Below are 15,490 nucleotides of genomic sequence, written 5' to 3'. Positions count from 1 at the left end.
CTCAAAGAGGCAGAGGTAGTGAGACAAGCAACAGACAAGCATAACACAAACACACAAGGATGCATGGGGGCTGAGAGAAGGCAGTGCAGAAGAGCTGTGTGTTGAGGCGGGATTGGAAAACTGAGAGAGATTCCGAGTCCCTAATGTCTCGAGGGAGGGAGTTCCAGAGCCAGGACATGTTTTGGAAAATGATGAAATCCCTGTATACTTATGGAAAGGTCCATTTTTAAATCGTGGCCATGACATAAGAGGATCATAAAGCATAAATAGTTTGAAGACGGAAAAACTTGTGGCGGTTGTTATTTCTTCTTCTATTGATTCCAACCTCTAGTCCCAGTACAGCTCTCGTAACATGTGCACAATGCCAGAGATTGATTGATTGATTGATTGATTGATTTAAAAGTTTATTAACAGATTGCAGAATGGGTACAGTTAGAGCTGCCGCGGTATTGATATTTTCCTTACCGCACGAATTTGCGAAATATTTCCTACCGCCACGGTAATTACCGCACAGTGCGCACAAAAAAAAAAAAAGTTTGAATGCATTTTTATTTTTTTTGGTAGTCTACTCTTATAGCCTGCCTCTAGTCTAATGGCGCTTTTCCACTGCATAGTACCTACTCGACTCGACCCGCTTTAGGCACCTGGTACTTTGTTCCTTTTCCACTGCAGCCAGGTACTACTACTCCGTTTGTCTCCGTGTGGGGAATGGGGATGCAGGCGGGGCCGCCGCCGCTCGCTTGTGTACACTGAAAGCTCCGTGGGCATAGATGTCCGAGGGCTTGCAGCAAGCCAGAGTTTAACACAGTTTCAATCAATCAATCAATAACAACATTAACCAGACTCTCGTTGCGTCTATTCTGCCAACGCTAACGTTACCTCTCATTGTGTATTCTACCAAGCAAACCCGGGTTTAACGTTACCTCTCTCGTGTATATCGGCTGACTGTAGTAATAACAACAACAAACTTAACACATCAGCGATCTTGTTGTGACACTAAACTCTCCGCTCGGTGGTAAATTGGGTTGATGTCGGTTTTGTTTCATCAATAAATAAGGCAGAATACACAGTGAATCCATTCTTTTTAGTTTATTGCACTTGGTTCTGTCGCAAACAAATCCTGAATGAAATGCATCCTTAGCGAGGCAGTAAAGATGGCGGCGCGGCGTTCTGTTTTCGTTCAGAGGCTACAAAGTGTGACGCGTCGAGTAGGGGGTATCTGCAGAGCCGCAGAGCCAGGCTGGACCAATAGGGTCGCTTGGAACCGAGTAGGGTATATCTGCAGAGCCGCAAGCCGCAAGCCAACTTTATTATTATGATAAAAAACAGCGGTGACGCGGTATTCAGCCTAACTCTGCGGTGAGCGTGATGCAACAGCGATACCGCGGTAATGCGGTTATCGCGGCAGCTCTAGGTACAGTACAGTACAGCTCAATACAGACCAAAGTAAAGGTGGTTCATTCATTGCACTGCAGAAATACAGCCGTGGAAGTCGGGTATGAAGTCATGGAAAGGTGTTTTAAAGGTGCTGTAAGTGGTGTTTTGTTGTTAAAATAAGTGGTCTACATATTAAAATAATAGCTCTACATTCCGACATGGGTCTCCCAGTCCCTCCGCTTTGCAGTAAAAAGAGAATAAATTTCCTGGTATCCCATTCCAATCAGGAGAGAGAACTTCACACTGCAAAAAATGGTCTGACAAAAATAAGAAATAGAAAATATGTGCTTGAAACAAGTAAAATAATCTGCCAGCATATTTGGCTTGGCAAGATTTCTTGAAATTAGTAAAAATATTGAGGGTTCTCTTTTCTGATTTGGATAAAGTGGGTGGAGGGACTGGGAGACTCATGTTACTGACCAGACACTCTATATCAGTGATGGCTGTCGGAATGTAGAGCTATTTAACACAGATTTTAACAAAAGAAAATGCCACGTACAGCACCTTTTAATCCTAATAAGTGTGTGGGAGCCTGATCTGTACTGTTGGACCGGTCTCTGCAGGTCCCACAACTCCACCGGAGACCTCGAGCAGCTGGACGCCTCTTTCTCCCTCTCTCTCTCTCTCTCCCTCCCCCTCTCCCCCTCCCCCCCCTCCCTCTCTCCATCCTGCGACGCTCAGCGCCTGGGCTTCCGCCGGCGGGCCAACACCTTCAGCCACCCCCCGACCCCCTCCTCGGCCGAGGACTCGCCGACACACCCTCACCCGCTCCAGGAGGCCACCGCGGCCAGCAAGCCCAAGCTGGTGCGGCACTACTCTGTCAGCACTGACACGCCGCACCAGAGCAAGTAAGCACTGTGTGGTGGGCGTGTGGTCCTTCTAACAGAGAGTCTCTCACCTTTGTCAGTTTTCTACTTTATTTTTATTTCGTTTTTTGATTTGTTTCGGTGTTAAATGAGGCCTGCTGTGCTTTCCTATGCCCATGCCACACACACATACACACGTACACACACATGGTTGTAACTTAGTAGAGTGGTATGTCCTGGATGGAGGGTTTTCCTGAGGTCCTCTTTGCCTTTTCTGTTTATTTACTTTCTTTTTAGTTTTGTTTAGCTTTCTCTGCTCTCTCTCCCTCCTGTCTTTCCCTTTTATTTTTACTGCTTTCTTCTTGTCACTCTTACTTTTTTCTTTCTTTCCCTCTCTCTCCCGCCCTCTCATTCTCACTATCTCTCGCTCATTCCCTCTCTTTCTCTGTCCCTTTTTCTATTACTCTCTATCTCTCTGTCTCTATGGGTTCTCAGGCGTCTTCCGGCCGACCCCACTCTCCCCCCTGTTCCTCCCTGCTCCTCCCACTCTCCCCTCCTCTCCCATCACCCCTCCTCCCACTCTCCTCTCCTCTCCCAACACCCCTCCACCTCTCCCCTCCTCTCCCAAAACTCCTCCTCCCGCTCTCCCCTCCTCTCCCAACACCCGTCCTCTACCTCTCCCCTCCTCTCTCCAAACCACTCCTCCCGCTCTCCTCTCCTCTCCCAACACCCCTCCTCCCGCTCTCCTCTCCTCTCCCAACACCCCTCCTCCCGCTCTCCTCTCCTCTCCCAACACCCCTCCTCCCGCTCTCCTCTCCTCTCCCAGCACCCCTCCTCCCGCTCTCCTCTCCTCTCCCAACACCCCTCCTCCCGCTCTCCTCTCCTCTCCCAACACCCCTCCTCCCGCTCTCCTCTCCTCTCCCAACACCCCTCCTCCCACTCTCCTCTCCTCTCCCAACACCCCTCCTCCACCTCTCCGCTCCTCTCCCAGAACCCCTCGTCTCGCTCTCCTCTCCTCTCCCAGCACTCCTCCTCTGGCTCTCCTCTCCTCTCCCAGCACTCCTCCTCCCGCACTCCTCTCCCATACCAACACTCCTCCTCTACCTCTCCCCTCCTCTCTCCAAACCCCTCCTCCACCTCCCCTTTCCACTCCCAACACCCCTCCTCCCCCACCAGCGTGGCCCACCTCAATACGAGAAGGTGAGCACCCGCTGCACCCCTTTCTCTGTTTGTCAGTTTCAGTTGTTTTGTGTTTCTCTTTCTGTTGATGTGATTTACATGCAGCTGTTATTCCAAACTTCTCTTCCTTTTCCATTTGACTCATTTATTTTGTCCTCATTTCCTTCTTCTCTATTTTTCCTCCATTTGTTCTTCTCCATAATTCATGTCCCTCCATGGCTCCTCCTCTCCTGTCCCTCCATGGCTCCTCCTCTCCTGTCCCTCCATGGCTCCTCCTCTCCTGTCCCTCCATGGCTCCTCCTCTCCTGTCCCAGACCCCTGGTGGGTCTGCATGCTCGTCTCGTCTCCTCCTCCTCTGTCCCCAACTTCCTCAAATTCACATTCCTGGCCCCCGTCCAGGAGAATGATAACCATGAACCAAAGAGGAGGTACATGTGCACACACATGTGCACGTACACACACACACTAACACGTTGTTGTGTCCCTCCTCACAGTGAGTCCTCTTCATTCCTTTCCCTCTCTTGACTATCGTGTGTCCTTCTAAGGCAAACAACATTAACTGTAAACTGTGGGCGATTGACTGCAAAGGTTTTCTTGTGTCCCGCCAAAGACATTGTTGGTACACAAGTATACTGTCTGGTTTTGATGGGACAGGAGACCTTAGCAGAGGTGTGTGTATGTGTGTTTTCAGTGAGTGTGTGTGTGTGTTTTCAGTGAGTGTATATTTTCCATGAGTGTGTATGTCTGTGTGTTTTTTCAGTGAGTGTGTATGTGTGTGTTTTTCAGTGAGTGTGTATGTTTTCCGTGAGTGTGTATGTCTGTGTGTTTTCAGTGAGTGTGTATGTGTGTGTTTTGAGTGAGTGTATGTCTGTGTTTTCAGTGAGTGTGTATGTGTGTTTTGAGTGAGTGTCTGTGTTTTCAGTCAGTGTGTATGTCTGTGTTTTCAGTGAGTGTTTATGTCTATAGGAGACCTCAGCAGAGGTGTATGCATGTGTGTTTTCAGTGAGTGTGTGTGTGTGTGTGTGTGTGTGTGTGTGTGTGTGTTTTCAGTGTGTATGTTTTCCGTGAGTGTGTATGTCTGTGTTTTGAGTGAGTGTGTATGTGTGTGTTTTGAGTGAGTGTGTGTTTTGGTGAGTGTGTGTGTGTGTGTGTGTTTTCAGTGAGTGAGTGTGTGTGTGTGTTTTCAGTGAGTGTGTATCTTTTCCGTGAGTGTGTATGTGTGTGTTTTCAGTGAGTGTCTGTGTTTTCAGTGAGTGTGTATGTCTGTGTTTTCAGTTAGTGTTTATGTCTGTAGGAGACCTCAGCAGAGGTGTATGTATGTGTGTTTTCAGTGTGTGTGTGTGTGTGTGTATGTCTGTGTGTTTTGAGTGAGTGTGTGTTTTGAGTGAGTGTGTATGTGTGTGTTTTGGTGAGTGTGTATGTCTGTGTGTTTTCAGTGAGTGTGTATGTCTGTGTGTTTTCAGTGAGTGTGTGTGTGTTTTCAGTGAGTGTTTACAGTATGTCTGTGTGTTTTCAGTGAGAGTATGTGTGTTTTGAGTGAGTGTTGATGTCTGTGTGTTTTGAGTGACTGTATGTGTGTTTTGAGTGAGTGTGTATGTGTGTGTTTTCAGTGAGTGTGTACAGTAGGGCTGTCCCTGACTAAGGATTTGGATAGTCGACTATGATTGGCCAAAATTGGCCGTTAGTCGACTATTAGTCGACAAAAAAGAAACTGGGCAGGGGGGCTCCAGTAGCTCACCGCATATCTCTGCGCTATTTCTGCGTCGGGGAAAAACCGTGCTGCGTCACGGATCTGGTGGACTCCGAGTTCGATTCCCGGACCCGCCGTCATTTGCCAGAATCTGTCGGTCATGCTTGACCAGAAAAGCAATAAACGCTAAAAAATAAAGTAAAAAAAAAAAATGGGCTGTGGGGGTGCTTAATGTCTGAAGGAGTCGACTGAAGGCTTCTTGTCCTCTGCAAAAGCATGCAATTGGTCCACTGATGGATACATATTGATATTTGTCTAGTCTAGTGTGTTCATTAGATGGGTGAAATCCTCTTTCAGTGCCCCTGTGCCTGTTTTCTTAGGCAGTTAGTCTCATGTATGCGTGCCATTAGCGTTAGCCACGCTTCTAGGCCTCTTTTCTTTTGGAAAGAATGATACAAAAAAAATGATTTTTTTATAAAGTTTTTTTTTTGTATTCGACTAAGAGGTTGGCAGTCGACTACGGCTCCTTTCGACCGATTAGTCGACTAATAGGGGTCAGCCCTAGTGTACAGTATGTCTGTGTTTTCAGTGAGTGTGTATGTGTGTGTTTTGAGTGAGTAAGTGTGTTTTGAGTGAGTGTGTATGTGTGCGTTTTGAGTGAGTGTGTATGCGTGTGTTTTCAGTGTGTGTATGTGTGTTTTCAGTGTGTATGTGTGTGTATGTGTGTGTTTTCAGTGAGTGTGTATGTGTGTGTTTTCAGTGAGTGTGTATGTGTGTGTTTTCAGTGAGTGTGTAATACATGTGTGTTTTCAGTGAGTGTGTATTAGGGGGCGTCACGATCACAAGCAGGTTGGTGATTCTCCCAGTATGTTTTTCTCTCCACCCTCACCTCCCTGTATCTGAAGAAAAAAACCAAAACATTTCAAAGAAGACACAGCATAGCTGCTGGTTAACAAACCTACCAGTAGCCTATTTTTCAAGACTCCATGGCCACTGCTGGTGTTGGAGATGATGGAGGAACAGGACTGGTCCATCATCGATATCCTCTATTTATCATATTTGTATTTTATTTTTTTATTATTTTTTAAACATAACATAAAATTAGACATACAAGCATTAACAGTAAACATCCAATGAAATCACCATTTAAATAAATTTAGTATACGAGATATACACCTAATACTTGCTATCTAATACTCTACATACATATGCTCTCGCTCGCTCACCCCCCCCGGACCCCCACTTGGATAATCCATCCATTATCATTCGTTCCTAACCAGGCACTACAATTCATATGCTAGCTTTTATTCTCTCCACCACTTCCAACCAGGTTGCAATTTTGGCTTCACTGACACCTAAAATTCTTGCTGTAGATATTTCTAGATAGATCACATCGAGATATGTAAGAACCCATACCTTCCGACACATCTTTTCCGGTTGAAACCATCGTGATGCTATCAGCTTTTTAGCCGCTGTGATACCAGATACAACTAATCTCTTTAGCTGTATAGGGGATGCATACTGAAAAACATCATTCAACAGCAATACAGAGGGGTGTACAGGTATGTTCAGAAATAAGAATTTTGATAATTGCTGGGCCACTTCTTTCCAGAATATCTTAACTGGTGGGCAATCCCAATACATGTGCATAAATGTACCCTCATCCCCATTTGTACATAAGGAACATCTGGAGTCTTGTTTAAGTCCCATTCTGTTCAATCTTATAGGAGTCAGGTATGTCCTATGAATATAATTAAGATTAATTTGTTGATGGTCCGGGTTACGTGACGCAATTCGAACGTTTGCCCAGACTTCTTGCCAATCAAAATGTATTTCCAAGTCTGGTATATCCCTCCTCCAGACTGAGTCTAGGGGGAGGATTCCATACGAGGACGTTAGTAAGTGATGATAAAAATCAGATACGAAACCTCTCGATGTCTCTCTTTCATAGAAGAATTTGTGATATCTGTGGTGCTCAATTGGTATCCTTAATGGGACTCCTCTATTTATCATATAATTAGAATCATGAGAAGATCATGAGAATTAGGCTACTGTTTGTTTCAGCCATGGTCTCATTTGTTTACTGTAATTATATCAAGGTATCACAACCAATCTGACTCTGATATATTTAGTTGAAGATTCTCCTGTTGTTACCCTAACCCTATCTTTTTAGAAGAAGAATGAAAGATTTATATTGCACTTAACATTTGGCATCTCAAAGAGCTACAGGTTAAAAACATGTAATACAACAGATAAAAAAAAAAGCATATCGGGGTGTAAAAGAGGTTTTTAAGCTGTGGTGTCTTCAGGGAAAGCGTTCTACAGCCTGGGAGCAACAGAGCAGAAGGCACCATCTCCCATGCTTGGTCCTGGGAGGTTGGATCTTTACAAATCAAGACTTGAATATCTGACAAAGGCATAGCCGTCAGTGCTGAAAAAACTAAAGGAAAAGTCAATTGAATCGTGACCTTAGAATTTAAAGTCAAATATGATCATGGATTTGGAGAATCGTGACCCCCCCTGTTGTATGTGTGTATGTGTGTGTGTGTGTGTGTGTGTGTGTGTGTGTGTGTGTGTGTGTGTGTGTGTGTGTGTGTGTGTGTGTGTGTGTGTGTGTGTGTGTGTGTGTGTGTGTGTGTGTGTGTGTGTGTGTGTGTGTGTGTGTGTGTGTGTGTGTGTGTGTGTGTGTGTGTGTGTGTGTGTGTTCATTTCATCTAGATTAGACTACTGCAACTCCCTCTATATAGGCATTAACCAGTCTTCCCTGTCCCGCTTACAACTGGTACAAAACGCTGCTGCCAGACTGTTGACCAGAACCCGCAAGAGAGACCACATCACCCCTGTCCTTGCCTCCCTTCATTGGCTCCCAGTACGCTACAGGATAGATTTTAAGGTTCTCCTATTTGTTTTTAAAGCCCTTAATGGTCACACACCCTCCTACATCTCAGACCTCCTATCCCCCTATTCCAACACCAGGTCCCTCAGGTCAGCCGATCAGAGGCTCCTGACAGTCCGGAGGTCTAACCTCAAGCTCAGGGGGGGCCGTGCCTTTGCTATCGCAGCCCCTGAACTGTGGAACAGCATCCCCACCTCCATTAGGCTCGCCCCCTCGATAGATGCCTTCAAATCGAGGCTCAAAACCCACTTCTACCTACTAGCCTTTCCCGTTCACTGACTCATGCCCTGTTTTTCTATGTGTTTGCCTGTGTGCCCTCCCATAAAACGGAGTGTGATTGTTGTCTATATGTATCTTGTGTATTTACCCTCTGTACAGCACTTTGGTTGACACGCGTCATGTGAAATGTGCTTTATAAATAAATTTGATTGATGTATGTATGTATGTATGTATGTATGTATGTATGTATGTATGTATGTATGTATGTATGTATGTATGTATGTATGTATGTATGTATGTATGTGTGCGTGCTCTGTTTGAACTACCACCCGCATATTGTGTGGGTAATATGAGTGTGTGTGTGTGTTTCAGTGATGTGGCAGCCCTGTCTAGCCCAGGTGCAGCGGACATGGTGGGGGACAGCCCTCTACGCAGCCACCGCCACTCCTGGAGGCAGCAGATCTTCCTGCGCGTCGCCACGCCTCAGAAGAGCACAGACTCAGCTGGTAGGGACACGGTTTCAGTGATTTATATCAGTCCACGTACATTTAAACTGGCACGGGCCAGACACGGTGTAAATGCAGTCACGTATTCAGAGACCTACACATGTCTGATTGACAGTCGGGTTGGTACGTATGACGAAATGAAGTGGACCCACTTCAAGGAGTCATCTTCTGCAACGTCACAGTGCAGGAGGACAGCTAATGTTGGCAGATACTGAACAATACCCATGAAATGTTTGTCCTCTTCCTCCTAGTAAAGCCGCCGGGCAACTAGCCCGTGCACATGACCCAGGTTTACATCCTTCTTTTACAGCCTTGACTTGTCTCCTGCCTCAATCATGGGGGTAACCGCTCACTAAGACGGAGCTTCGCTGATTTGTCTGAAAGTCTTATCCCAGCAGGGAACTCAGATTTGAGAGTATAAGCGGTTACTGAAATGCTCTCGCCATATCCTACTCCTTGGTTTAAGTAAGGGATAATCAACGAGTAGGTGCGCGTTAAAGCGTTTTTAATAAGGCAGACTGTGGAGGCGGAGAAGTTGGTCTATAGTGGTGACGTAGGAATATTGTAATGTATGGAAGTAATCGATAATAATTGTAACTGAGGGGTACAATTCCCTGACTGTATTGAGAGTATGGTATTATTAAACCACTACTTAGTTATGTACTTTAATTACTGGCCATACAGTACACGGTATATCTGGTGAACACCCACACAAGAATACGACAATGACACCTAAAGTTATATTTGGAGGGATTTATTATTATAGTAGCAATAGGTTACAAATTGAGAATTATGAATTGCGCTTATATGGCGAAGAACACTTAAGTAGGTCAAGAGCGTAAGTCCATGAGCATCATAAGAATTACATAAGGCACACTCGTAGTCAGCTGGAGACACTAGGGGGGTTCCCTCCGGTTGTAAGCCAGCAGGGTAGGGGAATGTTCGGGAGCAAAAGTCTGGATCAACGAGGAATAAACAAGCTCCAGCTACGGGAGGCGGTACATATACTCCCCTCGATCGGCAGACAAAAGCAGCAGCTATAATCCAGTATGCGCGACAGCATGGATGAAAGCCAGCCAGCCTCGGGTCCTAGAGACGGGCTCGAGGGTGCTCCTCACAGGGTAGATCCCACACAGCAGTGGGGTAGACGGTTCTCTGCTCCAGCAGCCACAGTACCAAAAGCAATATAATCCAGCCGGAAAAGGCTCTGCATTCGCCGGTGTAGATTCTCCTGTGCACGGTACTTCACATTAACTAGGTCGAACTTGACGTTATTTCACTAAGCTCTGACACTTTTACTATCCTATTCGCATGCGGTTCTAAGTGCTCTATTTAGACGCAAGGTTGCTCACTTCACTTGGTCGTTGACTCGTGATGAAGGCTTCAACGTTTGGGATAAGACTTAACGTTACTTTGAACGAATGATGAACTGAATGAACTGTGGACTAAGCGAACTGTGGACTAAGTGCTGCTGTTTCCACCTGCGCCGTATTTATACGTAAGGTGAATTATCTAGTGCCAACCTCAGTTCTGTCTCGTATTACTGCGCAAACCTGGACATGTTGAGACATGTCTTGGCGGTGGCTTTGAACTCGGCATTGGGGGTATGGTCGTTGGCGCCTAGGGGTCGCTGTCCAATAGGAGAACGAATATTATGGTCTGGCTTGTACCTAGGTAAAGGGATATTCCGTGTATATATACAAAGAATATACAAGGGATATCAGACGATATACAAATATTATACAATATATCTCAAGTAATAAATATATATATTCGGTTTAATCTGACCCTTTGTAACAATAATCATAAGGACTTTTTCTCTAGCGATATCATGATAGCTGCTCACCGTATGTGAAATCACGGGTTAATCTTATCTTGGTACCGTAAAGTGACATTTTCCTCACATATTTCAGATCCTTAACCCAAGTACAACGCCGCGATATCTTGAAATCATGATTTCACCATAACATGATCCTTTTAAAAGAGGATAAACGATCATATTGAATTATGGCCCAGACCTAGAGAACAGCTCTGTCGGACACCAAACGGCCACTTTTCTGGGCACCAGTTAAGAGGTTAACAAAACACAGAGCTCTTCTATCCTTGAGCAAGACACTTAACCCCTAACTGCTCCCATATGAGCGCGTCGGCACTTTGCATGGTTGCCTCCTCCGCTGTGCGAGTGAATGGGTGAATGTGAGGCACGAGTAGTAAAGCGATTTCGATAAAAGTGCAATATAAATGCATTCCATTTTCCATTTACCATTCTGTCTATGTGCACAGGGCAAGGTGACCGCTGTCTTGTGTTGGGTTACATAAAGGGACGGGTTACACAAGTGTCTGACGATCCCCACCGTCTGTATGTTCTGTGTCCTCGTTACAAGTCGATATTATGTAATACACATGTCGGAGGTGACGGTGTGATAAGAGATGGGAGTCGTGGGTTTAAAGTACAGTCTGTCTTTCGAGGTTTGATGAATGGTTTGAGCCTCACAGAACAGATTCAAGATTCAAGAGGTTTATTCATCACATACATACACAAGACATATAGTGAAATGAAGGTGGCCATGCCCGCTTCGATTGTGAAAAAAATACAAATAATAGAATAAAATAGAATAGAAATAAAATAGACTGTTTCCCACAGGATTTTCAGAGACTATGGGGGGTGAACGTCGGACCCTGGGTCCGGGGGCATGCTTTTTGGTAAATTTTAAAGTTAAATGCATCAATCTGGTGCACTTTGAGAGCAAAATAAAGAGGCTAGATCTATGATGAACTTTGTGCTCGAAACACAAAATCGACTAGACTAGTGCTTCCCAATCCTCTCCTCGAAGCACCCCAGCCGTTCCATGTATTTGTTAAATTCCACCACCAGCACACCTGATTCAACTTAACTAGCCCGTAATTTTCGCACTATAAGCCGCACCTGAATATAAGCAGCTAAATTGAATGATGTGTACATATATAAGCTGCACTGGACTATAAGCCACAGGTGTTTTAATGTTTAATTACAGTCTTCCCACCAGCATTGGGACACAAACCTCAAACAAGGGACTAAACACGTTTCGCAATTATGCCACATCAATGTGGAACGCCCTACCCAAAGCTGTAAAGGAATGTGAATCACTACCCACTTTCAAAAACACTCTCAAAAAACACCTATGGGAGACTGCAATTCGAAACTGGCCCCTGTAAATGTCCTAACCCAACCCCCTCCAATGTACAGTAAATTACCAAGTATGGTCTTGTAAATATTCCAATGTACAGTTTTGTTTGTACAGTTGTACAGTGTCCCCCACCCACCCCTCCTACCCAACCTCCCCCCCCCCCCCCACTCCTAAAAAGTGGGGGGGGGGGAGCAGTACTGTCTATCTGTATGTCATGTATGTCATATATGTTACGATGAATTGAAAATGAGGGACCCTGATGTAAACAAGACGAAAGTCTTTCTCTGGTCTGCATCCCCTTAACAATTGTATGTATTGAGCTGTACTGTACTGTACCCATTCTGCAATCTGTTAATAAAGTTTTCAATCAATCAAAACAATACTGTCGGACAAATAACAAGAATTAACTCATTTACAAGTTGTATTAAGTTTAGCAAATAAGGGAACAGATAAATAACATTTCAATGCAGTCAAAAAAGCAATATTTTGATTTTTACATTTTCGGGTTTGGTCACGTCGAGTCACAAGCCGCACCGTTATATAAGACGCAGGGTAGAAAAATGGGGGGAAAAGGCGCGGCTTATAGTCCGAAAATTACGGTAGTTGAATCAAGGTGTGCTGGTGGTGGAATTGAACAAATACATGGAACGGCTGGGGTGTCTCGAGGAGAGGTTTGGGAACCACTGGCCACTAGAGCATACATTTGAGCTATCAAAGAAATTAAGCAAAAGTGGTTACCTGTGTTGAACTGGTTTATTTTTTAGAAAATAAAAAAATATAGTGGATTACTATTACGACTACTACCACTGCCAATACTACCGATACATCCCTATTGGCAAACTTTATGTTTAAAAAAATTGTAATAAACATTAAAAAATAATGTTGGTTCATTATACAACTGTGGCTGGACTAATTAGACTGTGGCGGGCGGCCACAGTCTAGGTAATTAATGGGAAACCCTGGACATGATAAAAGTACTAAGATAAAATACAAAAGTTAATGAGTCATATGTACACTACTATACAATATACAGTTATACACTATGCTATCCTACTATACTATACAAAAACATCCAGTTTTGTTTTTTTCCTTTAACACTTTGGACGCCAACAACGAGTATACTCGTTATTGCCCGCCATGCGTTGTGCGCTAACAACGAGGGAACTAGTTTTTGGGATCAATATTAAAAATAATTTGCCATGGCATTCATAATTCATCCAGCCTCCCTCCGGGACGCAGCTGGACCCTGTTCTGATATTGCAACGCCTCAATACCGCCGCCTGGTGGATTTCGGGCGAGTTACACTCCACGCCAAACCGGAAGTGGCGCTCTGTGCATCAGGGAAATTCCTCCACCAGAGATATATTGTAACGTGGGTCTAGATACACAATCGAGTGCATTGGGATAGCTTTCGAAACGCAATAATCAATATGATTTCGGCGTTTATTGCGTCATACAAACGGGAAATGGATCTAGCAGATCGACGTCAAATAATTGGAATATTTTCATCGGCGAACGGTAAGAGGAATCTAACGTTATTTTCAGCTTGATTGTCCATTTCTTTGTTTGCAATCAGTCTGATCAACGTATCAACCCATACTAAATAAAGCCGTCACTGACGATCATGGAATTGTAAACGACCCCCCCCCCCTTTCCTTCACGCATGATGAAGCATAATGTATACCGATCATATACATTTAATTTTTTAATATAGAGTGTATAGGAAAGAAACGCCAATCGATAATCTATCATATGCGTCGGGCCTATAACTCGCGTTTTAGGAATTACTGCAGAAAACCTTAAAAACATACTTATATTCACGACGGTATTAACACAACAATGTATGAATGAAAAAATATAACGTTTCCACATCCGGAACGATAGATACCCGATCAGCGTTTCCGTTAGCCGGTAATTACCGGTATTTGACCGGCAAAATCTGTTGAAGTCCGACATATTTAATCTCTCCGGTCATAATGTCCGGTGAAAATAATTCCCTCTAAACACAATTAGATTATTTGAATTGTATTAAAATAGGCTAAAATTAAATAGCCTATGCGATGAACGAAACAATCATTACATTTGTCGTTGCTTCACCAAGCAGCCGGTCTAATAATGACATCCTGTTGTCAGCGCGAGCTGGCTGCTGATATATTTGCGAGAAGCATGGCTTGGCAGGGTGCAGTACTCCAATTCAGCCATTGGCAATTCAGCTGTTGGGTGGGGGCGCTGCTGAGCGGTTTCCAGACCGGACCTAAAAACACCGCTGCTCTGCTCTGCCTGCTCCATGCTTCACGTAAATATATCAGCAGCCAGCTCGCGCTGACAACAGGATGTCATTATTAGACCGGCTGCTTGGTGAAGCAACGACAAATGTAATGATTGTTTCGTTCATCGCATAGGCTATTTCATTTTAGCCTATTTTAATACAATTCAAATAATCAAATTGTGTTTAGAGGGAATAATTTTCACAGGACATTATGACCAGCACCAAGTCGTTGGGAGGTGGAGATATACATCACGCAAACCCACGATAATGTTGCCGTCTCTCTCTGCCAAATTTCTCAGTTCTTCGCTTGATATAATTAATACAAATGTCCAATATAACGGAATTCGTTAGCTCATAAAAATGTGATTATAACAGACTGCTGTTTATTAAGGTCGGGCAGACTGCCCACCGACACCTCAAGTCGGCAGCAGCACGAAGTCTCGAGGGACTTATTTTATTTGGAATATATTAATGACTGTATATATGCAAAAGTAGCCTAGTTTTAAGTTAAAATATTATAAATGCCTTGATGATGTCATTCTTTATATAGGCCTATCAATTGTTTTTAAGCTCAATAAACTCTGACCGGAATTTATCCCATTTGTCCGGTAGATTGAAATCTACCGGACACTCAGACCTGCAAAAAAAAATTCTAACGGAAACCCTGTACCCGATGTTGAATGGGCCATAGTAATGTCGATATAGCTATAATATTTAAAAAGTTATAGCCCTGCAAAGAAGGTAAACATCTCCATAGGCTTACAGCGCTGGCAGACTGGGCCCAAAGATGGGTAGAATGCATGGCGGCCAATGTGTTAAAGTGAACTTTTTTTCTTTCCTTTTTAAAGTGACCTTTTCTTATGTGTTTAAAGTGACCTGTGGTGTGTTTGTGTGTGAGAGAGTGCAGAATGTGTCGTGTGTGTGTTCATGTGTGCTTGTGTGTGGAGAGATCAGTGTTCAATGTTCTGATGGCCTGGGGGAAGAAGCTGAGCCTGAGTCTCTCTGTTCTTGCTGCATGTATGCGGAGGTGCTTGCCTGACCGCAGCAGCTTGAACATGCTATTGTTGGGGTGGTGAGGGTCCTTCATTATTCAACAGGCTCTGGATTTGCACCTCCTATTGTATAAGTCCTGCAGGGGTGGTAGTGCAATACCTGTAGTACGCTCTGCTGAGCGCACCACTCTCTGTAGGGCCTTCCTGTCCTGGGCAGTGCAGTTTCCAAACCAGGCAGTGATGTTCCCAGTCAGGATGCTCTCTACAGCCCCGTCTCAGGTGATCGAGGCGCTGCTTTGCCTTTTTTACCACAGAGTCTGTGTGTTGTC

General features: G+C 44.5%; 1 protein-coding gene across 2 annotated transcripts in view; it reads left to right on the top strand.

Moving 5' to 3' along the window:
- Nucleotides 1-15,490, top strand: part of tbc1d1 (TBC1 (tre-2/USP6, BUB2, cdc16) domain family, member 1) — a 182,643-nt gene that overhangs the window by 92,185 nt on the left and 74,968 nt on the right. For both annotated transcript variants that reach the window (XM_084318722.1, XM_084318723.1), the window contains exons 10-11: nucleotides 2,001-2,285; nucleotides 8,600-8,733. In XM_084318722.1, the coding sequence (XP_084174848.1) occupies nucleotides 2,001-2,285; nucleotides 8,600-8,733 (419 nt within the window). The remainder of the gene's footprint in view (nucleotides 1-2,000; nucleotides 2,286-8,599; nucleotides 8,734-15,490) is intronic.

This window comes from Notolepis coatsorum, assembly GCF_963971535.1.
Source record: "Notolepis coatsorum genome assembly, chromosome: 7".
Taxonomy (NCBI): domain Eukaryota; kingdom Metazoa; phylum Chordata; class Actinopteri; order Aulopiformes; family Paralepididae; genus Notolepis; species Notolepis coatsorum.
This window is presented reverse-complemented; position numbering and strand designations above follow the sequence as displayed.